The 27,930-nt window shown below is 34.8% G+C and overlaps 1 protein-coding gene across 3 annotated transcripts in view; it reads left to right on the forward strand.

Annotated features, from left to right (window-relative positions):
• VTA1 (vesicle trafficking 1) overlaps positions 1 to 26,639 on the forward strand; it is a 37,446-nt gene extending 10,807 nt beyond the window's left edge. Inside the window, exons 2-8 of one of the 3 annotated variants that reach the window (XM_021553166.3) lie at positions 2,249 to 2,343; positions 5,339 to 5,466; positions 6,111 to 6,186; positions 9,515 to 9,626; positions 16,295 to 16,468; positions 18,308 to 18,388; positions 25,477 to 26,639. In XM_021553166.3, the coding sequence (XP_021408841.2) occupies positions 2,249 to 2,343; positions 5,339 to 5,466; positions 6,111 to 6,186; positions 9,515 to 9,626; positions 16,295 to 16,468; positions 18,308 to 18,388; positions 25,477 to 25,622 (812 nt within the window). In that variant the 3' untranslated portion in view covers positions 25,623 to 26,639. The remainder of the gene's footprint in view (positions 1 to 2,248; positions 2,344 to 5,338; positions 5,467 to 6,110; positions 6,187 to 9,514; positions 9,627 to 16,294; positions 16,469 to 18,307; positions 18,389 to 25,476) is intronic. The other 2 variants (XM_021553167.3, XM_021553168.3) reach the window with 2 other exon arrangements.
• The last annotated feature ends 1,291 nt before the right edge of the window (positions 26,640 to 27,930 follow it).

Consider the following 27,930-nt stretch of genomic DNA (forward strand, 5'->3'; position numbering starts at 1 on the left):
AAATACACCCCTTTGGATATTAGTGAAGGAGAAATTATCTGGCTTTCGTGATTTGAATGGATGTATCTGCATTGAGAGTGGAAAAACCCACATGCAGATAAGTTAGAACATAGAAGATATTTTAATTTTTAAACTGATAAAGGCTAAAGACATTTTCAAAATCCATTTATATGGAAACAGAGTTATTTTTATGTAAATGAGTTATGGATGAGATCTGAAGATGCATACTTCAGCAAGTAAGATAAATCTATATCCCATAATGAACAAATGTATTTTGAATTTGTCACCCTAATGTATATCAGTATAAAATTAATTTATTTGCCTCTGAAAATATCTGATCTTAGCATCCATCAAAAAGAAATAAGTGATCTAGATGGCTCATAGGTTTAGCAACCTTACATTAGTTCTTGTTTTATATTGTTAAATTATACCCTGAAGTGGTTTCAAGAGAGCTTACAATCAAGTATGTACTTAAAAATCAATTTAATTGAAGACTGCGAATTAGCTCCTTGTCGTGTAATGATGGTATTTTAATTTATGATTGCTTTTCATATTAATTTTAGTACCTTGGATACAATTCTTTCTCTCTCTGTGTTTGACTGTCTTTGAAATCTAATTTCAACCTTACATGTGCTAGTTTTGTAATGTTTAACATTAACATGTCATCATCCTGAAGATATATTGGTGGGCTTAATTAACTTAATAGTAATGTTGTCACTTGATGAAACCTACCTAGAAATTTTTCAAGCATTCTAGTTGTTCTTAAGTTTTTACTAATTCCTTTAGTCTTGTTCAGGATTTCCACTTGGTTGTTCTTTGCTGAAAACTTGAATATGAAGATGTTAGATCCTTCTATATATTGTAATAGTAAAAATAGAGAGGCCCTGGAGAGCACAAGTATTTTATTTTTCAGGGAGAATGTCTTTAAATGGTTAGGCAACCCAGCAGCTTTAACATTCAAAAATAAGGGAGCTTTGCGGTCCCCAATAAGCTATCTATGCTTAGTCTGGTTTGAACACTCAGTTGTATGTAAAATAGAAAATAAAACTTTAAAATCCAGAAAAATTAGTTAAATTATGTCACTCACCAGCAGAATCTTAAGTTTTGTAGAAAGAGATTGAATCTTATGAGACAAATTTCTAATAGATGGAAAAGGCAGACAAGCCTGTGAGTGTAATATGTTTTCTTCTGCAGCAAGCATGAGGATAAGTGCAATGTGATAGCAGTTGTGTTATATTCATGTTTACTGAGGTAATTTGAAGGGAAAAGATTCTCTAGTGTATGAAGAGGTGCTTGGGAGGAACGAGATTCTAAAGCTGTGAGGCAAGTTATGATTGCTTGCAGAACTCTGTCCTGCAAGAAGGACATGGGATATTCCATAATAACTACCTCATAACAATATTTGGTGGAGTTACAGCTTTTGATTCCTAAACTCTGGATTTGAGAGTGTTTTGTAGGACTCCCTTGAGAGTCAGAAGTGAGAATTAGAGGAATATATTTTGTGGTAAATGTTCTGCATTTGATTACTGTATGTTTCTGGCTATTTTCCCTTCTCGGTGTGTGTTAATCCTAGCAAATAATGCTTGCTTACATTTGCCCACAGTTTTATCAAGCCTATAAATTCTGCCATGTGCAAATCTAAAACTCACAGTTTTTTGGTAGTAAAAAGATAATTTTTAATCAGAAGATGTTAATCATTCATGTTCAAGATCTTACTAAAAACTGGCAACTCGGAAGGGAAGTTCAATAAAGAATGTCTTGCCTGATGTAAAGATCAGGTTTGTGTCTTGAGTGTTTTGATGCTATGTATGCATATACATGGAGATAGTAGGTGCTTAATACCATTTGTTCAACTGTTTAAAGGATAAATGCCTCATGCTAGATGAAGTTCCATTTATATCCGTGTGCTCTCTCAAATCAATTTGAAGTTCCTATTTGGGTAAGTTGCAAGTAAGGGTGGTGGTAGTTTATAAAAGCACTTGATATTGCAAAACAGTGACACAAACATTACTTTAAAGTGAGTAGTAATAGTCATTGGGGAAAAATAAAACATGAATCTCCCAAAACTATCTCCTGCAAGGCCAAACCTTATATTTTGCTGCCACTGTTCACTAGTACTGGAGTCAGTATATGGTTAAATCATGAGTTTGTCTTTCAGGTTTGTTGGGGGGCATTGTATTGTTTGCTTAAGGGTTCTGCCTTAGATAATGACTTTCAGTGTTTTTTGTGTGTTTTGTATCATTTCAAGGTCGTTTGTATGCAATGCAGACAGGGATGAAGATTGATAGTAAAACGCCAGAATGCCGTAAATTTTTATGCAAACTTATGGATCAATTGGAAGCTGTAAGTAGAATTTATTGCTTTCCTCAAAAATAATCATGATACTAATACAATTTTTATTTTAGTTTCTGGAAATACTGTCTCTTCTCTGCAGCTATTCTACATGCAAGCATACTGCATGAGCCTGAGTTGTATGTAATAAATTGCAGAAGGATTGGAAGGAGATAAAGCTCTATGCGTGTATACATGCACAAATATAATTAAAATTTTGCCATAAGATTTTGTGTAGATAGCATAAATTGCAATGCTTTATTTATACATATTCCCATGACAAATCAATTTATTATTAAGTTAATGCAGGTGTTCTGGAAGACTTTTTTTAATTGATTTGCCTTTGATTCCTTGAAGTTTAGTTATTTTAACTGCTGTAGGACTTAATAACTTAGTCCATGGATGCTTTTGAAATCTCTAACCTAGACTTGTATCCAGGGAGATTTAAAAAATATTCTTCAACAGATAAAGATACTTCTGATTGTATCCTGTGTTACAGATTGGAGATTTTATTTTATAAATTGTTGTGAGCACAGTCTGATCTGTGTGGGTAAGGGATAGCTATGCCACGCTCTTCTGAATAGATCTGATACTATTAAAAAGCCTTAAATAAAAGAGAGTTAAACAAAGAAAGGTAAAGTTGTACAGATGGTCAGTTTAAGTTCCAGGAGCTGTTTATGTTCACACCCTGTAGTTTTCAGCATTCTCAAAGGAAGAGGTTTTTTGATTCTGAGATCTAAGTGCTCATTTGGAAGGAGAAAGTAGTATTGAAAAATGAAGCAGCAGTTCTTTTTTTGTTCAGTATTGCTGATTCCATCCAAAGTCTAGCAGTGCCTGAAGAGTTTGTGTGGAACTAGTATAAGAGTTTCAGTTTGAAAGACCCATCTTTCAGTTATGAAAGATGGATCACTCGTCCACAGAAGTATTCCAGGCCAGGTTGGATAGGTCCTGAGCAACCTCTTCTAGTGAATGGCATTCCTGCTCACAGCAGGGGAGTTAGAACTAGATGACGCTTAAGGTCCTTTCTAATCCAAACCATTCTGTGAGTCTTTGGAAAAAAAATGAAATATGAACCATTTGTCTTTTTTTTTTTTTTTTTCCTTGTGTTTCTTGCTTTTTTATCACTGATTTTTTGCAATGGAAAATTCAGTGTACAGTGATTTCTTGGTGTGTTATTTCATCGGATTTTGATGTCTTTAATAGGACTAGGTTACGTGTTCAAAGGAAGAGACAGATAGCAGCAGAGGTGAGATTAAAACTCAAAAGGATTTTGCTCTTCATTTCCTAAGAAATGTTGGGATTTGCTGGGTTACCTGTGGTACTGCAGCAGTTAATCTGCATTCAGTTATCCCTTCTGTTTTGAAATTGAAATGACTAAAACAGCAGCAAAAATCTGTAGTTTAACCTTTTGGTTACTGGTAAGATTGTCTGTATGACAACTCACGCACAGGTATTGAAGATTATTCTATGTATCCGGGTGGTTGAAGGATGGAGAGAGAACTCCTAGTCAAGTCTAACAGAGCAGTTTTGGAGCCAGGAAGTTGGGGTTTATGGAAAAGTTGGACCCCTGCTGTAATTTAGGAGCTGCTGTTTCGAGTCTGCCCGTAACCACCAGGGGGCGCAGAGGGGTGCGGTTTAACTGTTTTTTAAGCTTAAGCCTAAATGCCTTGAGTTTTAGGTTGAAGTTTTGTTTCAGCGTTTAAAACACCAGTACTACTGTATTGAATTGTGTAAAGGATAATTTCAACATTAAACAGCTTGGTTAACTTTAGTACTTTTAGAAGTGTAAGTAACAGTGTCAGTTGTGTGTTTGAAATAATCGAACATCAGGTCAAGTAATCAGTTCTTTTCTGAGTGAGGTATACAGATAGGTTAGGAAAATATATGTGTATGCAGTTTTCTTCCTTAGTTTGTTTCAGTGTCTGAGTGTTTCATTTGAACACATGAATTTTGGTAGTTTCACAAGAAAATTACGCTTCATAAAACAAATACTTTTTGAAAACCACATATAGTAGTTTGATTAAAGCCTTTAAATTTAAAATTCTATTTGGGAAACTTATGTTTAATTACTGAAGTGAAGTAACTTTTCTGGCAACATTCTATGTCTTAGAAAGTTGGCAGCAATCTAAAAACTATGGAAATGCTGCCTGCATGATTAAAATTTTCTTCGCACGCACAGTGAAAAAATAACTGCCATTCAGAGATTGTTTTTAAATCTTTTGGCAAAATAAAGGCTGCAGGTTAGTATCATGCAGTGTTCCTGTTTTTGTTCTCTAAGGATAACCTGAGATTTCCTTATGTGCAAACAGTAAGCCTATTCAGAAGCTGTAAATCCACCTGTTGTAACTGTTAGAGGGTTGTTTGCTTTACTGATTTTTATTAGGAAACCTGAGATTTCTGGTACTCTAATATTTTTGAAAAGCGTTCTTTGAATTGAAATACTCTGCTTACACTGAAAATTCCAGTAAATCCATAGGTCACTAGACCGGTTGAGGTAGGACTCAGATACTTTGAAAGATATAATGAACTGCAGTGAAATAACCTTACAAGAAAAGAGATATATGATGGCTCTGATCTACAGCACCTTTATAAAGCATGCATTACCAGTTGAACTGTGTTGAATCTTGACACAGGCTTCAGGGTGCCGGGTCTTTCAGATACTAAGGGGAAAAATATCTGTAGCTGTTCCTCCACAGCATTGAAGTTGTGTTTATTTTTAACTTGGGGGAGAAAATATTGGGGTGTTGGTGGTTTTTCTAAGCATTTTTTGACCAAAGATTCAGAGCTACTTATTCATAATATTTCTGTCTCCAAAAGAATGTGCGGTCTCTTTCACATGCTGCTTTTAGAATTTGTTATGTTAGAAGCTGCAGATTTGTAAAACAAGGTGTAAGTTGTTTATTTTAAAATTTTACTTGACTTTGTTTAAATCAGCAGGTTCTTATTGTGTTTGCAGAATTGCTAAGGTCTAATAAAGTAATTAATGTATTTTTCCAACATTTTTCAGATGAAAAAGCAATTTGGTGATAATGAAGCAATTACTCAGGAAATTGTTGGCTCTGCTCATGTGGAGAATTATGCCTTGAAAATGTTTTTGTATGCAGACAATGAAGACAGAGCTGGGCAATTTCATAAGTAGGTGAAAATCTTTTTTTTTCTTATCTGAAGATACTGCTCAGGGAATGTGAATATCCAAACTCTAATTTGAATGGAAGCAAGAATCAGACTTTAATACATTCTTTTCTCTTCTGGAAAACTCAATTTGTTACTACTTTTAGGTCTCTAACTTCACACATTAACTGGTATCCTCCTCCTTATGTTCCTTAGGGAGTGGCATACCTATTGGCAAGCCTTCTAAAACCACAGGCTAATATTGTGCTTTGTTTTATCAAGCATGTTACAGTTTCTAATGACCAGTGATAGTAAAATAGTTGTGATGATCCATTATGTTTTGGTTTACAACAATTTTTTTGGTTTACAGCAATTTTCTAAGCTAATACAGGATTTCTGATGTCCTACAAATTCCAAGCTAGAAATGAAGTGCAGAACACGTAACCAGTTTTAAAAAACACTGAATATTTTCTGCATAGTAGTTAGAAGACTAATCAATATTGCTAGATTTAAATATTATGAAGCAGCTTCTGTAAGATCAGATTAAAAGAAAAAAAAAAGCAACATTTGGCTTGAAATAAGCCAGTATGGCCTAAGATTACAATGCCTAAAATGTAATTTTGAGAGACTGACATAGCCAAGTTAGCAAAATGCTTTCTTTTTTGCAGAAACATGATAAAGTCCTTTTATACTGCAAGTCTCCTGATAGATGTTCTTACAGTATTTGGGGAGCTCTCTGAAGAGGTAAGTGTCAGGCATATGAGTGCATTATCTGATTGTTTTTCCAAGCACAGACATTGCTTTTATATGTCGTGAATAGGAATGTCAAAGAACAGTATAGCCAAATACTTGTTAGAAAGCCATAAAGAATCATGCTTAGTATTTAAAATAAATTGTAGATGAAATAGTAGAAGATCTATTAGAAGATGCTTCATGACAAGAATCAGTTAGAAACTCAAAGCATTGCATTGAGCAAGTGAGAATGCATATAGGGGGAAAAATGATGCAAGGTTCCTAGCTTTGTCCTCCTTTGTCCTGGTTGAAATTCACAGGCTTAGCATCCTGTATGTAAATCCCCAATCTGGTAAGTGTGCCTAAAGTGCAATCATACTTGCTCAGTTTAAAATGCAGTTGTTGTGACTACTTTCATCTGTAAATATTGGAAAGAAGGTAAAAGCATGGACTTGATAGTGGTGCACCTCTGAAATACTATAGGATGTAAGTGTAGATGCTAAAGATAGGTCTTACCCAAGAGAAATGCTTGGTGAAGAGTTCCTGCAATATTCTCCACCTTCCATAGCTTGAGACTCTACCAATACAAAATTTTCATCTTATTGAGAAGCAGAAATAAGTTTGTTTTTTGATGTATTCTCTTCAAACTGTCTTCTCTGTACCCTGACATCCTTTACTAGATCCAGCAATAACATTTCTTAGAGCCAGAGGGTGAATGCATATTTGCACATTGAATTGGACTGAAAAAAATCCATCTTAGTCTGTAGGAATTCAGTGCATAGGACAGTGTGTTGATCAGTTGAGTCCTCAGTACCTGAAGCAATCCTGCTCTGAAGATGGAAGAAATTGTTACAAATGTCAGTGCAGAATAGCAGTGGTACATTTTCTGTTGTATGTTGGGTTTTTTTATTGTTGATGCTGAAAGGACAGAAATGCTTTGTAATTGGAAAGAAACAGAATTTTCTCATTTTGTTTAATTGATGAACACCAATGGTAAAAGAGAATGTACAGGAAATACAGAAAATATTTGCTCCCCTGTATAGCATCATTACATTTCAACCGTTTCCTTATCCATTCTCATGTGAAGGGGTGATGGGAGAAGTATGACCTGACTGTCTTAGACTTTTGTAGAAGTTTTTTTCAGCCTAAATGAAATTCAGCCTGGCACCTGGTTATAGAGTATGACATCTATATTCAGACCTCCTGTTTATTTTTATAATGGGTAATTGAAATTGCCTTCATATGTGGACTATCAACTATTAAAAGGTTTTTAAAGCAACAGCAGAAGGCACAGAAAGGAGATATTTGACACCTAGAGAATGGATGTTGAGCATAATATGTATGTTTTTAAATGGCAGGTGATTGATTATTGGATAGAATGAATGGATTGTGTCACAGATGAAGAGTGGTTGTTCTATATCTCCATATTAGAATTAGGCAAAAGGATTTTCTGGAAGATGTGTTTTACAAGACACAGCTTAGATCAGAGCAGTAGGAAGCTCTGGGATAGCAGCATTCTTTTCATTTACCTCAGTAGTAACATTAATTCAATAGGGCAGCCTTCTGGAAAGGGACAGCAGTGCATGTTAAAAACAAACTAAAACCAACAGCATTTCACTTCTCAGTTCTGAAATGATAAGCTTTGCAGTCAGGATGCAGGACAGACATGAAACACTTGGTTCCATTCTCCTCACTCCATCCATCCTTGCGTGCAGGGGTTGGGGGTGCTTGGCCTGTCCCTAAATACGCTCTCCCAAGGGCACCACCAGATGGCCGAGGGACTCAGCTGTGTCCCGAGCTGGGTGCTCTGGGGCTGGTTTTATCCAGCATGGGGCAGCCCTGGCCTCTCTCTCCTCACAGACACAGCTCCTGCCAGGCTGAGCTGCCAGCACCTGGCATGGGCCCCTGATACAGCTGCATCTTCACACTTTGTCAATAAATAATTGCCATATTAGAATAGAGGGGAGATGTACAGGCTCTTAAATATTCCGTAATAATCTTTCCTAAAAGTAGCATACACTGGGTATGTGTTCTCTGCATTTTGTGGCTTCTAGAGTGTTTGTTAAAAAATGAAGGGATTTAATCTGTAACATAGACTGACCAGAAATTATTATTAAAAGAAAGTTTAACAGAAAGCCGTATTTTCCAATTGCACTTTTCATTTTGACGTAGAGTGAATGCATTTTAATAAATACGTAATCAGAATAGGCTTTTTTTTTTTCTGGAGAACACCTTGTTTTCAAAAATGAAGGCCAGATGTTTGTCTTGGACTGTGTGAGCGTCCTGGGTGATACAATGTATTAAATATGAGCAAGGGAGCTTGCTGGAGATACCTTTTGTACTGTGTCTCTCTACCCTGATGACAGTGCAATACGCTTTATGAAGTACAGTATTGAATTTCAGTTTATTAATTTCTTATAAACTTTGGATTTAATTTCCAAAATAATTTTTAATTTTTTTAAATAAAAAATGAATTTTTAAAATTCTGGTGTTGGTGTGAGGCATGCTGTCTCAACCTGAATTATGCATCTGGGCAAGTTATTCCACTCATCCTTCCACATTTCTAATGTTTATATTCAGCCTTGATCCTTGATTTATATTACCTCATAACTGTCAGAACTAGTTGTTTCCCATACAACTATTGGCAAAGTAGTTGATTTGCATAATCAGTTTAATATATCTTTCAATTGATAGCTCTTCCTGGATTTCTTTTTTCCCAGGAGATACAAAGTGGCCAATCTTCCTTTCATGTTCTGACATGTTAAAAGTTGTACCTAGGAACAGTAAAGTATATTTTAGAAAACAAAATGGAAAATCTTAATGTTATAGAATATTACAAACAAATCACATTAATCTGCAGTTACATCAACCTTTCTGTATTCATGGTTTTAAATAAAATTTTAAATTATAAAATAATATAATTAGAAATTATTTCATCTTTCTGATCAGCAGCAGTAGCATTTTAAGTTTCAAGTATTTAAATCTAAAGTAAATAATCATCAAAGTTTATGGAGATGGGGAGCTTTCTTCATTACTTCATGTCAGTAATTGCTACACAGTGCTATGTCTTTCATATGAGATGTTCTTGGTATAATTTATTTCCTTTTCCTGATATGCTGCACTAATTGAAGATCTCAACACTTTCCTTTCACGCTGAGATCTTGTTAGAGCTGTTATTTTAATTATTTTTTGTAGTTCACATATTAATTTTGCACTTTTTTCTTTAAAAGGGTGTCAAATGACAGCAGAGAAAGTGGAAAAGATGTTTGTATTTCTGTTTTGAATGCATTAATTTGCAGAAGTGAGTGGTTAAAATGGCTGGCCTTTTCCCTCCCCGCAGAATGCCCAGCACAGAAAGTATGCCAGGTGGAAGGCAGCCTACATTCACAACTGCTTAAAGAATGGAGAGACTCCTCAGCCTGGCCCCATTGGAATGGAAGGAGAGAGTTTTGGTACGTGTTTCCCTTTTCTTCAAGAGAGCGGAAGGCTGTGCCAAGGTGAACTGGTGGTATGCACAGTTCTTCAGAGAGCACCCCTCAGGAAGCACAGCTTCCCAGCTTGATGTTCCATTCACAATGAGCTGCCTTCTTTTCAGCTTCTCTTGCTGTTATTTTTATTGCACCTTACTGTGTGATTGACTTATTTAATAAAATACTTGCTTGTAGTGAGATTATTACTTTAAATACAGCTACTCTCTAAGAAGACATTGTCAGCTTTGAGCCAGAACCATAAATTTCTTTAAAACTAACCACAGTCCTTCATTTATATCTGTTCTGTAAAGTTAGGGTCCCTTTGCCAGTTTATCCTCTCTCAGAATTTAAGTAGGAGTTACAAATGGACTGATGGCAAATGAATTTTAACTTCAAAGCAAAGACCTGCTTGTGAGACATCTCTTTCTCCCTGTGTAATAATGTCAGTTTCAAAACAGGTTTATGGTCTACTCTTACTGAGTTGGATTTTCTGCCTCTTTCTCACTCATCTTCCTTTTCTTCATGTTTTCAATTGCTTCCTCTGGTTATCTGAGTTCTCTGTACAGGATTCAGTGAGGTTCCCACTTTATCTAACAGTTAAGGACATAATTTCCAAGGACATCCACTTAACCAAACTCAATGTGTGTCAGAACAAGTTGTTTTGCTTTAGATAGTGATCAGTTTCATTGGTTTTGGTAGTGACCAGTTTCTTTGCTTTTTACCTCAATGCAGATTGAATACAAATTTCAAAGGTTGATCTCTTAAGAGATAGGATGTCATTGGAATGGATATTTTCACTATTCAGATTAAAACAGATTAATTCTGTATGACAACATCAGTGTATCATTCTTGGCAAACCTAGTGGAACAACTGAGGCCATCAAACAGTTTGTAATTTTCTTCTGAGCTGGCACATGAGACTTTGTGGCTTGTCAATTAAGTTAATGTTAATTTATATCTTAAGCTTGGATTTAGTAATAGAAATTACTCCAAATAAAAAGGGTCAATTAACAAATCTACAGTGCAAAAGAGATCTAGCTTGTAGAGTATGTATCTAACCTGTAGAGCCACCTTATGGGGCTGGCTACATATAGTTTGTGCATGTATGTATAAATATAGATGACCAGTGTATTTATATTTGTGCACACACATGAAATGTAAATGTATATGCGCATAATAGTAATTATTTGTTTGTTTGCATGCATTTGTGTTTGGGGTCTATACCTGAGTATTGAGTGAATTTTGACGTCTGAACTTTTAATTTACTTCTAATAAGTTATGAGTAGCCATGTAATTTTCTACTCAGTACTTTCATTTTAAACATGTCAAAACATTAGAAAACTAGTTTATCTTCTGGTTCTCAATCTTTTCATCATGCAGTTACACATTTTGATGCATCTCCACATTGTAATTTATATGTCCTGGACAGTGTTACATTAAAAAAAAAAAAAGGATATTAATCATGATTTTTTTTTTTTAAGGAGAATGTGTACCAAACATATCTGTTTCAGTTTATTATTATCTTTATAGCGTCTAAGAGCCTGGGTGCCAAATATAATTTATTTGCAATTTCCTGGATAAAATACTATTTATATTAGTGCTCCAGAAACACTGCAACATAAGTAAATTCAAATATTTGTGAACAAATACTGAGTATGATAGTTTTATTTCCAAGCTACTTGTTTGTTCTTGTTATTATGTTTTCCTAACCTAAAGGCACCCTACAGACTTAAACACTGGAATGGGTATCTTACCCACTGAAATATGCTCCAGTCTAGGCACAGCTGTATTTGAAGTGAAGCATTAGCAAACTAATTTCTTCTTCAACATACAGTCTTTTCCAAGGTAGTTTCCATAGCTTCATAGCTGTACTACTTTCTGGCTACATAGCTGTAGCCAGAGATACTTATGATGCAACTCCAACTGCATACATCTCTTCATCTTTGTCAAAATACACCAGATTGATGATTTAATGGAGAATGCAAGATGTGAGAGAAAAATCTCTTGTTATATTGAATGTAATGAATAGTTCAATGAAATATTTTCAGCTTTACATTAATGCTCTTTTAGTGGTCTGGCTCATAGTGTGGTAAAGCTGACCTGAGTATGTGAAGCGAACTATGAATTTTAAACAAGTGCAAAAATAGAATTTCTAAGTAAACATTACAAAACTTCTGCTAAAAATCCATGTGTGCAATTTGTAGAAGCTAATTATTTCTCAACAGAGCAACAAATAGACTCTTTCTTCATTTTATTAATGCGCAGAAGTGACTGACTTGCTCAAGGCAACAAAAGAAACTGTTGTAAGAAGGGAAGCAGAATTCAGGCTTTCCTCAAATCCTTGATATTCGTTGCAGTTCATTACAGGTGGTAATGGGAATTGGTAAAGACAATTGCTTTAATTTCCAGGTTATGTTTACATGCAGCTTAAAAGGGATGCAAATGCTGAGTGAATCAAAATTTTAACATCCTTTTTGATAGGGAGCTTGCAAGATTTGTAACTTGACAATACTTTGTTTATTTTGTTGTTGAATTGTATTTCATGTAGAGAGATTATTTCTCACACTACTAATTTTCTAAGAAATGAAATGAAAAATACATGTTGATGTTTATTTTTTATGGTTAGCTCCATGGTGTAGGTGTTCATGATGTCTCTCATAATCAAGACAAAAATTTTATGCAAATTAATTTTTATGAGAAGAATCAGTACAAAAGAGTTTCAGTTCCTCTTTGTGCATCATAAGAAGAAAAGCAGTATTGTTTGAATGTATGACTGGACCTTCCCCATTCCTTTCTGCTTGCTCATTTTCTTCCTCCCCTCGCATGTGGAAAAAGTCTGTTTAAACAGAGTGAAACTAGGTCTCTGTAGCTTGACAAATTACCATTTTTTTCCAGAGTGTTTTTTTTTTTTTTTTGTGATTCTTGAAAACCATACTGTAACTCTTGGAGATGTTTTTACAGTACATAGGCATGCTTTTTGCAGTTCTGCTATTGGATTTATGGATGCTTTTGTCAGGATGCCACCATGGAAACCTAAAAATTATATGCTTAATTTATTAATGCAGTTGGAATACAAGTCCTAGAATACACATAGAGGTTACTTAGCATTAGCCCTAGGTCATTCAACAAAGTTTTAAACTACTGGGAAAAAAAGTGGAAATAGAAAAAAGTTCCTAAATAGCCATATTATAACCATAGTAAATACATTAAATTTAATCACCTTCATTGCAATATATAATATGTAGGCTACATTTCTATTTCAGAATTTCAGAAAACCTTAATAGTTCCAACTAGTAAAAAGAACAATATGGGAAAAGTTGGTGGATTTTTGAGTTCTTTTCTCAATGTTGTGGAAAAAAAATACATATTTGGTTTCATTTTTTAAAAGCAAGGTTCATATAGAACCTGACATTGTGAATCTTTCAGCAGCACCTCAAGCAAAAGAGAAACAACACAGCAGAATGAGACAAAGGGAAGAAAAATATATTGATAGATTATAATTCTCTGAACTCATGAAAAACAGGATTCCAGAGAACTGGAGGAGTCTGGGCTCCTTAAAAAAAAAAATTGCTAATTTTATATTTATTGCACTTGGCTGCTGAAATTAAGTCATGATCTGTGCTTGCTTACACTGGAAAGGGAATGCCATCAAGCCTTGAGAATCCTCTGTGTATATAAAAGTATCTTTGGATGGTTAGTTATGGGGCTGGGGTGATTATTTCACAAAATCTTACCTTCAGTAAATAAATAATTTTGAAAACCACAAACAGGTGATCTGGGTATACTGTAGCTCTGCAGAAAATTTAAAGAGCTTGTTAATTCATTATGCTGGGATTCCAGTACAAAAGCTGATGAGATTCCAAGCCAAGAAACTCAGCTGGAGCTGAAATGAAATGTAAAACAATTGTGTCACTGTTTCACAGCCTAGTTTCAGCATTTTTAAGAAAATTGTAAGGAATTTTGAATTCTAGGTTATTACCGCTGCATGAGAAAATTATTTAATTTATTAATTTTGTAGCATTCTTTCCCATTCCCTCAAAAATATTTTTTTTTCAGTTATATTATGTACATTCTAACCATAGAATTTAAAACCTCTGTTGATTTAAATGTTCTTTTATAGCAGGCTGAAATCCTTTTATCTGGCACTACTGTTGAAAGCGATGCACAAATACTGAGAGTGGATATCTTAAACTGTTTCTAATACTTTAGTCTTTGATAAAGAATATTTTAAATATTTGCTTTGCTAAAAGAATAGTTACAATGCTTTTATGATATTTGGGCACTTTAAAGACCTAAGGAGAGTTAACTTAAACAAAACTACTTTTATGTGTAATACAGTTTTAACACTGGCCAGTTGCACAATGAGCAAATCAAACATTTGAGCATAATCTTTTGATACATATACCTGATTTAAAAGTGGATTCCTCATTTGTGAATTTGCCTCTTGCAGGCACTGCTATTACTGGTGGTTAGCACTCCTAACACTTTTTTGGGTTGTTTTTGACATTGCCAGACTTTAACCCTTTGGGTTCATGTCTTCCGTGGCCAGTGTTGACCACGGCTTTGCACTGGTACAGGAGCAAGTAGAGACCCTGAACTGTGCAGTGAGGAAGTTAGAAGCTGAAACTGGGAATGGCTTGGAGAGAAAATGGGAGCAGTGCAAGTGACACAAGTATGTGGCAAAGGGTTGCAGATATCGGACATGTAATCCTAGTGCAGAGAAGGAAATCTGAATGTGCCTTGAGAACCAGATGAGGGCAACAGGAAAGTGCAAGGGGCAGAATAAAGGAATAAATGCATTAACGGCTTAAATATGGGCATGAATTTACAAGTAATTTCTCACAGCTGAGATACCAAGGACAGTGGAAACACATTTTCCTCACTGCCTCATCATCAAAAGTTGCTTAGTAATTTTTACAACAGCTTTCCCAAAATCCTAGCTTGGCTACAATTTGCCCAAGCTGCAAATAATTGGTAACAGTGTTACAAGTAATATTCGGCAGCCTCACCTTCAGACAGCATTATGAGTGTTGTACGTAACTATTTCACTCATATTATGTATAATAAACTTCTGGTTTTGTTCACTTTCTTTTCTGAAGCTGTTTTTTTTTTTTTTTTCGGTTGACACCAAAACCAGTGAAAAATACAGCATTCAAGCAATGGTTTCCTATAATTTTTATTTCATGTTTATTTCCTATCATTTTTGTTTCCTATCATTATTATTTAAACAATAGCATATGCAATGTTTACTCTTGAATCTCACCTTCTTTTCACCAGTTTTCACACATTTAATTTTATTTCCATGCATATTAGCCACACAATATTGCAGTATGAGTTACAAACATGAAATACAGCAAAAGAAAGATCTGGCACCTTAAGATGTTTTTTGTCTTCCAAAAACCTGTCAGGTGTTCATTTGCATGTGTCAGAAATTGTGCCATAAAACCAGAGTGTATTTATTAAAGTCCAGTAAAAATGCTCTAATAACAATACTTGATTTTACTCTGCTTTGTAGCCTTTTTTATTAGTAAATTGTATTGTTAATTAAAAGGTATTTAGGCATTTTTTTCCTAAAGGTAGCATGTGAATTTTTTTCTGGGAGATAAAAAGACTTACATGGGAAACAATTCTGATATTTATTATAGCAATATTTTTAATAGTAGACCATTTAATTATTAATCAGCGGAAGTGTTTGCATAACTCATAGTCTTGTGTAGTTGAAGATCAATGTGAATTTCTTTTAAAATATCTCTTTTGCTAGCTCTACACACATATATGTTCTGTTCTCCCATATTTTTTTGTTCCCTTTCAAGCACTGGCTGTTAAATAAGCAATTACTAGTTGTTCCATCTGACATTATTGATACAGGTGAATGTATACACAGTAAATGACATCAGTTCTTTTAACTGAACTTAATTCAAATGAAGAAGCAGGAATCAGCCATATATTCTGAATTGACTGGATCCTTAGCCTTTAAAGCAGTATTAAATAAAGTAGATCAGAACCTTAAAAACATGACTAGATTGAAAAATACGTATGATCTTTGTACATGCTGTGGGATATATTGAACCTTATTATTCTTATAGCTCATTATGTATTCTAGTTGTTCTAGATGCAATTATGACTTGGCTAAGCTGCACTTAGTTTCTTGTTTGGTATTACTTTCCCAAAGTTCCTCTTGGTTCTTACTTATTTGTGGTTTGATTTGGGTTAAAAAAATTGGCACTGTCTAGCCTTTTATGAAGAGTTTGTAAAGCAAATACTGTTTTCCATATTCTGATTCATGTATATGTTAAAATGTAGATTACTGCATATTTGTAATAACTTGTTCAGCTTCTATGGATCCAGAACGTGACGGTATAACAATTGTTCTAATGAGATAGCTTATATTCAGACAGGTAAGGAAATGATTCTTCAAGTTGAACAGAAGAGATCTTTGAAAGTATGAATTTCTAGATCTTTGTTGTCTGATATGTTGCTTTTTAGCTTTTCAAATCGACCCTCTGTGGTTTTGGGTTGATGTTTTATATCATGCTGTGTGGTGGCAATTTTTTTACCAATACAAATTTGAAAGGAGATGTTAAGGAAAGCCAAAGTTTTCAAGTGTTTATACATAGTAGTTGCAGTAATTCCTATTTTGTATGATTTTAGCAGATGCTGAAAAGGAAGAAGCAGGGTCGTCTTCTGTCCATAGTGGAACAGCTCCATCATCATCATCTACATATGAATCTAACAATACACCAACTAGTAATTACACTGGCATACATATACCACCAGGTGCCCATGCACCAGCCAACACTCCAGCTGAAGTACCTCATAACACAGGTATGTCCAAATCACACCTGAGAAATCCATGCCTTTAATGGGAGATGAATTTTTGCCCAAACTTTAATTCATCACATAGAAAGTAAAATAGCATAATATTGTGTGACAAAAGCGTCTTCATAAGCTAAAATCATAAAAATGTCACTGGAAATATTTTTAATGTTTTCTTAAAATATGGCAGTCATAGTTTGGAGCACTTTTACAGAAGACATATATGGACCAAGGTAGTGACTGTTCCTGCAGACAGAATTTATTTGTCTTTTCTTAAATCAGTAAAATGATGTTGTATTGCAACGTCTGTACTGTAAAGCACAATTTTGAGTCTTTCAGTTTGTAGGTGGAATTGTATTACTTCATTTCATACGTAGCTTTCCCTGTGCCGATAGGTTGCTGTTCTTCATGCGAGAGCTTATCAACATTGTTGAAATTGCTACAACCCTATAGCAATATAGCTGATGTACCAATCATACTGGTTTGGTTTGGCTTCTGCCTGTTTTCCCCAGTGCTTTAGTGCGATTGACTTCAGATGTTATCATTAATGGGAATTTGTCCCTATGGCTAAACATTGGCTAAATGTATTGGCTCCTACATCCTTCGTATTATTATGTATAGTATTTGGACCAAAAACCAAGTTCTTCAGAATTCCAGATGCTGTATTTATTAATTAAATACAGCATCTGGAATTCCTTCTCAGATGCTGTATTTATTAATTAAAAAAAAAAATTAAGTGATTAGTGAGTACAACTTTTTTATCTTATGGGACCTTTTTTAATAATCATAGAGTAGAATTATTAATTAATGATTAATAAGACTAAAAATTAATTTTTTTTTCAATCCTGGTGATCACTTATTATTCAGATACATTTTTATATTTCAAATGTACAAGATACTTTTTGTCACACAATCCCTCCTTTTCTTTTACTTTCTCTTTTTAAAAATGCTTCACCCTATGAAGAGTTCAGGATGCTGGTTTTTTCAGCTTTATCAAAGGGAAATCCTTCAGATAGGTGGGGGTTTTTTTGGATGTGGGAGGATCTGAAAATTAGGGAGTGCATACTTTGTTGGAATATATGAATTCCAATGTACATTACATAGTTTTAACCCCACCAATCATTCAGTGGAGTGATGGGATTTAGAAAAGTAATTATACCTTCCTCCTAGACAGCAATGTTGTAGAATTAACTTTATGCTAGTCTGGTATGTTATGGACATACTGCAGAAATACAGTTTTGGATCAAAGCAAATGAGTGTACTTAAAATGAGAATGCAGGTACAAGAATGCTTCACAGCATAAAGTGCAGTTTCTTCTTCTAGCAACATTGTTTCCCTTTTTAGCTTTTTTTATTCTCACTGATTGTTTTCAAAGGAATTAGGAAGGAGATCGTTTGCACGTGTGAGGTGACTGGCACTGGGCTTTAAAATATAATAATAAAGACTGGTTCTGATATTAGAATGTAGAATTTAAGTTTGAAATATAAAGGGTTACTCACACTTTTGTTTAGCAGGCTTTCTGCAATACTTTTGGGTAACCAGCGTCTCTTGGACTAGTATTTTCTTACTTTTTTAATGCCTGAAATTAAATTTCTGTGAAATCCTGTACTGGTAAAATGGATGACAGTCTGTACATTCTTCTGTTTTATTTTATAAAGCAGTCATATTTGAAGTGAAAGCATTTAAATTATTTGTTACACAGTTTCAGAATTAGTATGCTATCAGCTGTTTAATTTGAAAATCATAAGGTGTATCTGTTCTGTGTACAGAACAGGTAAGGTTTTTTGCTTACTTTTAAAGTCAATAAATAAAAATAATCCAAGTTCATTTTTTTGTATTGGTTTGCAGGAGTGACAAGTAACACCATTCAGCCTGCTCCTCAGAATATTCCTCTGGTTGATCCTTCCCTTTACAGTGCTCAGTCTGCTGGTAAGCTTGTGGCATTTGTATTGTTGTACATGGACATACTGTGTCCTCTGTGTCTCCCCTGCCCTGAAGGAAGAAGTTTGAGAAATATTGTCACTATTATCTGAACACAATCCATTTTAAAAGGAATGGTCAACATCTAAACATTGTTGCTAAGATGTTAGTAGTTTCTGAAGGCTGTTACAATATAGTGTTGTCTGTCTGGCTGCTTTGAACTAATGACCTAGCATTGCATGAGGCTTTTTATTATTTATATTGTTGCTTCTCGGGTGCAGTTCTTACATATTTTGCAAAGCCTATATTCCTGATAGAATTCGTAAATTGCATTATTTGTAATTAATATACATTCCCTTTACTTAAAATTTATTCTACGGGCTCAGGATGTAAGTTACTTATTAATTTCATAAAATAATTCATAAAACATTCAAATTATGTTTTTGTACAGAATAATAGTGTGCTTCCTGACTGGAAGTAGTACTTGTGTTAAATGAAACAATCAATTTGTAAGGTACTGCTAATGATGTTTTTTGATGTACCATTTAATCAAGGCTTTTATCTTCTAAGATGTCATCTGTCTTTGATGTTGAAATCACTGATAACTATATCATATGTATTTTATGTCTGCTCTCATATTCCATGCTTTGAAGTATACACATACACATAAGGGCTAACCTGGGGGAAACCCTGGCTTGTGAAAGAATAGTAACTGACAATAAAGCTGGAATCATCCTAGATTTTCATTTGAACACTCATCTACATATGGACAAAGAGTTAGCTATTTTCTAAGAATTTTACTGTCCATGGAAAAGAGAAAAGAGTGTAAAAAAATAAAACCCTTACATTACATCTGTTTGTAATAATCAAATTTTTGTTGGCAGTGTAACATGGATGTTGAATGAGGAGGAGGTCTAAGAGTCCTGGTAGAAAATCTGTTCATATTCTCCCCTACAGTTTATCCTCATCAGGGAAACCTGATAGTATATATTAGTATACAATATTATACATAATTGCTATATTACGTTCTAGTACTAACAACAGTAAAACATTGCCTGTTATGACTACAAAGTTTAGATAGGTATGTTCTTGTATTTTATGACTTACAGATACTCAGTTACTTTATTATGTCATTGAAGACTGTGTCTTTGTTAAAATAGCTTTACTGAAAAAGCATTTTTGCTTCAGTCAAATGCTATAGGAGGAATTCAATACTTGTTTTTAATCTGCTGACATAAAAAATGCTTAAGGATATTTCCATTCTAATATATTAGCCATTTTTACAGACGATGTCTTAAAAATAGCAAAATTTGCCATTGAGAGACATATTAACCTTCAGTATTCTCTTGAAGAGCAAATGATACTATAGGTGCTACAGTTTTTCTGGCTTATTACTGTAATCACAGAATTACAGGATAGTCGAGCTGGAAGGGGCCCAGAAGGATTGAGTCCAACTGTGAAGTGAATGGCCCATGCAGGGATCAGCCCCACAACCTTGGCATTTTTAGCACCATGCCCTGGCCAGCTGAGCTGGCACTAATGTCTCTGAGGCAGTAACTCATTGTAAACAACACCTCAGACCTGTAGCTGTAACATTCTAACTTGGTGAGAGTTTCTGAGTTTTGGGGAGTGCTGTAGGGGTTTTGGTAGCTCCTCAACTGAAATGGCTCAAAGCTTTACTTAAGCCTTGTCATAGTAATTGCTAGTTGGAAGACAAATTTTGTGGTGTTAGGAAGAAAAGGTTTCATTTTTAACTAGCTTATCATGATCTTCTAGACAGTCATTGTGCCAGGTTTTATGGTAACTACTCTGAAAATTTTAATCATCATTTCTTGGTTTGAATGTTTGCTTCTGGTTGTCATAATGTCAAAATGTCATAATTTTGACTGAAACTTAAACTTTTTTTAAGTTTACGACGTTCTATTATTCAATATCTGAATTGTGTGAGTGCATTGCTCCCTTTTACCACCTATCTGAGATAAGTTGATTTAATAAGTACATAAATAAGAAGGAATTAACTGTGTTTATGAGAATGCTTGATAAGTAGTATTGTGTAATTAAGAGATTAAGACCCTTGCTAAGCACCATGATAAATCTCTTAACTTGATCTAACCTGAGTATTTGCATGCCTGCATTCCTCATCTGCACATCTGTTGTGTTTCTACAAGTTTGGGTCTTGTAACAGCTCAAAGTATTACATTCTTATAAGGGAGTGCTGCAGAAGTGCATGCAAAGAGATGATAAAGGTCATACAGGTTCTTGGTTTGAAAGCTTAGAAAACACTGTCAATTATGCAGGGTGCAGGGGATGTGTCAGCAGAGGTACAGTGAGAGTTTTCTTTGCATGTGTGGAGTTAAAAAGCTTGAGAGTGACAGTAATGTCCTTGCCTGTCACTGTCTTGTGCATTCTTCTTGTGCTGCTGAGGGGTCTTTTCTATGCTAACAGCAGCTTTGTTCTCTAACCCATAACTAGATGGAAAAATGCCTGTATCTGTTAGGGGATGTACAAAACTATAGGAGCCATGAGCCCTTTCCTGTTACTGACATATCTAGGCTAGATCCTTGCTGTGTATTGAGGTGTGTACCATTCCTGTGCAACTGAGGTTTCCTTTGCACGGGAAGGAGGGATCAATGTTGCCCTCCATCCAGTAGGTCCACAGAGTGCAAGTGCAAGATAGATTTGTTCCAGGATTTAGACACAGTGCCTGTGTCCATGCTAGCCAAGTTATACATGCTTACAAATATTTGGCACAGAGAACAGCTGGCACAGAACCTCTCACATTAATATTATTAAACTTCTAAACCTAAACAAGGTAGCTTGTTAAGACTGCTCATATTGAATGGTCTGTAGCTTGCTCTGACCACAAGTCATGCCCAGGAATTGTTTGGGAAAGTGCTAGTTTGCATGGGCCAAAACCATACTGGAATCTGTTCCAGCAGTTTGACACTGCAGACAGTCAAGTTTGAGTGCTGAGACGCCTTTCTTGGCAACGTTGAATATGGTAGTATAGGCATAGTCAAACAGGATATTCCACATATTCCTTCAAGACTCTTTCTTATAGTAAGGTGAAATATATATTTTAAAGATAAATGCTTTGCTTCCCATAACATGGGGGAAGCCTGATTAATGCTGTTATGGGAGAAAAATTTTTGATAGAGAGGAGTAGCATATTTTATCAAAGGAAGTTAAAGGAATAGTGTTCTTTGATTTTTAGTTAGCATACATCTTTCAGTAGTTGTCCTGTCCTGTGGGAACAGGTTTCAGAGTTTAACACTGACTTTTGAAAGTGTCAAAGCCTTTTCGTGTAAGCATGAGTTAATGTGTCTGACAACAGAATGTAGAATTATGCAGCAACTTCGTGTACATGTGTGTGCACTTCTCTGGTATAGTTGTCTTAAAAATTTATTACCCCTAGATTTTGCTAACACTAAAGGCATTCACAGTTGTGCTATACAGATTTTACAAGATCTTCTTATGTTGCCATATTGTCCCTTTCACAGGTGGCATAGTATAAAGAAGGCATTTGTCCATTGTATTTGTATGTAGAATGTTTGATATTCTACACACAAAGTAGAAATAATAATTTGACATTGAATGCGTTTTCATGATCTTAAAAATAAATCCTTTAGTACATACATTTCAAATATTTCAAGTGATTTAATGGTAAAAAGAGTATCATGTTTCAAAAACCATTTGCTACCTTTTCCATCACTGTTTTTATGTATCAGTTTGTATGACTGAAATGTTCTTAAATCATCTGCCTTATATTTGGGCATTGTGAAAAGGAAAAAATATCTGAATGGTAGAAAAGGATTATTTAATTATTTAAGGGAAAAGATATATCTATGTAAAATGCACATTACTTTTATTCTAAAACTGTTATTTTTTCCCAAAATTATTTCAGCAGCTCTTGTCAAATCGGTTTCACTTTGTGTTTCTCTTAAACTAAAAGAATCATGCTTGTTGTTACAGATTCCATATCCCTGTTATGTTCCACTAATATAACTACAGTCCTAAAAATTTCAGATTACCAGAGGAAGCAGGTTTATTTCAGAATAAATACAGTGTACCTTTTGTATCTCAGTGTTGTTGGGCTTTTTTAGAGCAAAGAGTCACTGGATACTTGAGGTTGGAAAGGACTTCAGGACGTGGTCCAACCCTTCTGCTCAAGGAAGGGTCATGTACAACCAGTCACTCGGGACCATGTCTTTTGTGTTTCCCCCTGCCTGTGCACTCTCCCTGTGGTTTAATTTCCTGCATGAAGGAGTTTGAGAAAAAATGTTACTGCTAGTTCGAAAAATAGGTTTTGAATCTCTCTAGGGACAGACAGCACAACCTCTCTGGGCAACCTGTCCCAGACCCTGGTCACCCTCAGAGTAAAACTATTTCCTGATGTTGAGACAGGATCCTCCTGTGCTTCAGCCTCTGGTCTTGTCACTGGGCATCACTGAAAAAAGCCTGGCTCTGTCCTTTTAATACACTCTATTCAGGTATTTATATCCTTGATACAAGATCCCCCTGAGCTCTCTCTTGTCTAGGCTGAACAGTCCCAGCTTTCTTGGACATTTCTCGTGCTCCATGCCCTTAGTCGTCTTTGTGGCCCTTTGCTGGACTGTCTCCAGGATGTCAGTCTGTCTCTCTTGTGCTGAGGAACCCAGAACTGGACATGGCACTCAACATGTACCTGAAAGTGTCAGGATCATTTCCATCCGCCTGCTGGCAATACTCTTCCTAATGCAGGACAGGATGCCATTGGCACTCTAGCCACAAGGACGGATTATTGGCTCATGGGCAGATCAGTACCCACCAGGACCCCCAGGGCATTTCCTCCTAAACTGCTTGACCTTTGAATATGTAAATTGAAGTAGGTTAATAGCTCTTGTGATTATACCTTTGATGTAAGTACAGTCATTGCAGTTAAGTTTTATGTTATTTGTAAAACTTCAGAACAGAGAGCTGGTTTGTTTCTATTTTGCTTTTCCATTGTGAGGTATTGGCTTCAATAGGAGCTCAGGCTACAGAGCACATCAAAAGATCAACCCTCTTACTGTATAAACTTTGGTTTATAAATTTGAAACTAATAATTTTTTTCCCCTCACATTTTGTCATAATAGCATCTGAGGTAGATTTCATAATAAATAAGGCTTTATGCCAGCAAAACATTAATAGAGCTCATACTGTAAAAATAAGATTAGACGGGTGAATTTAGGCTTGCTTCCAATAAATTATTTGAATACTGGACTGATGCCTTGGCCAGTTTTTAAAGAATGATTTTGTAGTTTCTTTTGGCATCATAGCATAAAGCTACTTTGAGGGAAACTTGGTCTTTTTAATTTCTTAGAGATGTTCAGTAATGTGGTCACAGATTGACCCCAGATGCTTTTAGTCTGTGATTTTCCTGAGGTACAAAATACCCAAGGTGTGTGTCTGTGTTTGTGCACTCCCTCGTGTGTATTTACTCACATGTGTATGTATTTTAAGGGATTTAATGTGGCTTTACTTACTAAGCATAAAACTAATATACGTTGCAATCATAATGAGCCCACCAAGTTTTTATGTCCCTCAATGGTTATATTTATTTATTGAAAGTGGAGTTCTAGAGCATATTTTTAAAAATTATGAAATTAACCCTCAGAGTGCTTACCTTTCTGATTTTACTTGGGTAGGGTTGTTTTGAAAACCAGCAGACGAGGCTAATTTTTTAATATTCCCAGTTTTCCTTTTTATTTGTTCAAAAACTGTTCTTAAATAGTAAGACTGGGGGAAGGAAAAGCAAATATAATAGACATTTTTTGATAAGAATAGAGATTCTTTAGTAAACATTCTCACAGTATTGCTAACAGTTCTATTTTGAAAGAAAGGATCCAGCTGATGGAAATTGCGCCATAAAAAATGACTTTAAGTATGTTCATATAATTCATGTAGTTGCTTAAGAGTAAAATGTACTTCAAGAGCTAAATCTTTGTTTAACTAAATTTTATGTAAAATGTGTGGTGCATTTAAAAGCACATTTTCTCTCAATCTGTGAAATCTATTCAGTGCTTATACCAGATTGTGTGGGAAGTTATTAAATATATACATAATCTTTAGTGTTTTATATAATTATTTATCTCTGCCCATAGAAATCCATCATTTACAATTTGTTTTGAAAGAACCTGAGTAAAGATTTTATAATTTGTCCGTATTTGGACATATATAAATTTGTCCATCATTGGAGTGGCATGGGATTAGCTTTAAAACTCCCAGTGGATTTGTGGGTGGTAGGAGGTACAGTACCATAGCTCTGCTTTATTTTGCACCCACATCAGTGAAACTATTCACATATAAAATCTTCCCCCAGTTAGAGCTTAAGTCCCTGCTATGTCTTCTCCAAGACTTAATGCATGTGTTTGAGTACTACAGAATTCCTAAAGTTTTAATTTACAGCAAGAAAATACTCTGATTAAGAAGTAATATTTGGTTTATATTATATTATGGGAATATTTCTGGCTAGTGTTCTCCAGTATTACAAAAATGGGTGCATTTCATGACTTCAATCTTGTTTTCATCTTTCATAAAATTGGAAACAAAAATTATTTGGAATAACAGAAACATAAAATGTGTGAAAACACACCAGTGAGAAATGCTTCCATATTCTGAAAAGTTATTCCAGTTGAGAAGGAATTATTCGTAAAAGAAAGCAGAGTAATTATGCTGTAAACACAAAAAGCACTGTCCTTGTTTCTTGCAGGTTGTAACATGATTACAGCTAACTTAATGTCATATAAAAGCTCTCCTTTACTGTCTTAGATGAAGAACAAATCTTTCTCAAAGGTATTGGCTTACTTTTGAAAGGCACTGGGTCATGCAAATACCAGTCTTTAGAAAGGTCCTCACATTTTTCAATAGCAAAGAAGTTAAGCTTTATATGAATGGAAAGAAAAGAGAGCAGGGCAGAACAGAAGAAATGCTGTAGCTTGGTCTTCATAATATTACCACAATATTAGCCTGGTTTTCATAATATTGCCACAAGCATCAGTAAAACATAAAAATCATAAAAAAGGAAACTTAAGTCAGATTTCCTTTGTAGTAACTTTGTAATACTTATGTTTTTGCAGGAGAAGTCCGCTTGACTCCAGAGGACTTCGCCAGAGCTCAAAAATATTGCAAATATGCTGGCAGTGCATTGCAGTATGAAGATGTGAGCACTGCTGTGCAAAATCTACAGAAGGCCCTCAAGTTACTCATTACAGGGAGAGAATGAAGCTTTAATCCAACAGATTCATGTCTTTCGCCTAAAGAACTAACAGTTTATTACTGTACCTGTTAGGGAAGTGGAGTTACACAGAAATTGTCAATCCCATCACTCATGACTATGAAACCACTGCTTCAGCATCAGATTAGCAATTAATGGTACAGTCTAAATCTCTGTTTTCATTTTACAGACAGTGGAGCTTGAAACATGAATGCAGTGGCTTGATGTATGCAAAATATTGAAGAAAGTACTGTGAACACCACTCAAGAGTTAGAATTCATTTTGCAATATTTGGATTATCAGAACTGGAAAATGCTCACTGTAAAAAACTTGAGAATTAGGATGTTCTGTTAAAATTATTACTCCCGGTTTATTATTGCAAACAATTATTTAATAGGTATAATAGCTTTAAAATGGTAACTAAAATGGATGAGTGCTTTCCTCCTGAAATTAGAGGCTTAATATGAGAAGGTTGACAAGTCCACATTGGGAAGGACTTTTCTATACATAAATTATTTCAGTATTTGTATGATCTGAGACATAAGTCTAAGTTGAGGGAGTCTTGAGGACATTTGTATTTCATTTGAAAATGTGCTGGAAAAAAACATCTCTTGATACTTCAGAGGGAGTAATTTTGATGGTGTTCCAATTTAATACCCCACAGGTGTATGGACTACTACATGTATTCTTTATTATGGGTTCTTGCTCCTTCTGAACACTTAGAATTTTATGTATCTGTATGGGTAATTAAGAGAAAATACTAATATTTACCAACAATGATCCCAAAACTGGAGGCAGAGATTCTAAATAATTTGAACTTTCAGGAAGACCTATTAAAAGAACAAAACTGTTCCATCTTTTTAAGAGGCTGGAAAAATGCTTGTTCTTCTGCCACTAAAACACTATAGGTTCATCTCTGGTATTAGTGTCATAGAGCTTTGTATTTCCAACTAATATTTTTCCTGTCTGCTTTGTTGTGAAAACTTTTTGGACTTGAGATTTAATTAAAATATCTTGGAAACTGAATTTTGAGTCTTCATGAGGTCTACCACTGCAGTTATAGAGCTCTTCATTGTTAAAAATCCCCCCATCCTGTTTAAAAGAAAGAATATGCAGTCTTTTAACTGACATGACATAATTGAGTACACCATAAAGCATGTCTGATATATATAATAATTTTAATGGCATTTTATCTGATCTCTCTGTCTTTCCAAGCTGCTGGATCAAGTCCATGTTATTTATAGCTGCACTGCTTTGGAGTGACTAAAACAAGTCTTATATTCAAAGCAAAAAGATGAGGAAAAGAAAACAAAACAAGCATGAATTAAAGTTTAGCTGGTTGTATCCCTTAACGTGTGTAGTGTCTTTGACAGCAGATTTCACATGGATAATATGAAACTTAAACGATGCTTAAACACTGTAGTTGACTGAGACTTACTAGATAAAATGTGATAATTTTTGTGTTGCTTTCAGATGTGGTATAGCATGCTAATCTGGACAGTCACTTGGGTTAGATTTTAATCGCGTGGGGAAATTTAGAATAAAACTATCTGAAAGTTTTTTGACAGTAATGCTGTACAGACCTGAGCAGTAAGTCTGTATTTTGTACGGTGTTTCATGAAAGATAGATCTCTCACTTCAGTATTAATTACTGCAAAGTCTTCTGCATATATAGTTGTCAGTTTACCCTGTAGCATTGATATAAAGTATATATAGCATTGCTATAAAATTGTCAGAAGTTTCTTTCATTTCAGGATCATACTACTATTTTTAAAACCAGCTTCAACCCCCAGAAGTTTAGTTTTCCTATTTCTATTTATAAAATAATAAAAAAGAACTTTGGGGCTTTTGTATTACATGCAAAAATAAATAAGGTATAATGTTGTATTGATTTGAAGCTTTTGAATTAAAGTTGTTGGGGTTTTTTACAATGGAATTATCTGAAATGTAATACATAACTATGCTTGAAAATGAAAATGTAAGTATTTCTTAAAGGGTATAAAATATTTTCTGTTGGTCATTATTATATTGTATCTGTTGGTTCCTCTAGGAAACCAGGGAATCATCAGTAAAAAAGTTATAAGCAATGCAAAAGCCATAAGCCCATAAGCAGTTTGTTTGATGATTTGCCCATCTGCTGTCTTCTGCCTAGAAAAAAAATTAAAATAAGTGTTTCTAAGGGGAATGAAGATGAAAACAGTAACACAAAGGTTTAAAAATTTCTTAGATAAGCTAGCAAGACATTCTTTCTGGAAATAAATTAATAAATTTTAGAAGACTTACTATATAAAATTTCATGTAAAATGTAACATATCCT

The sequence above is a fragment of the Lonchura striata genome, chromosome 3, assembly GCF_046129695.1.
Source record: "Lonchura striata isolate bLonStr1 chromosome 3, bLonStr1.mat, whole genome shotgun sequence".
In the NCBI taxonomy this organism is placed as follows: Eukaryota; Metazoa; Chordata; class Aves; order Passeriformes; family Estrildidae; genus Lonchura; species Lonchura striata.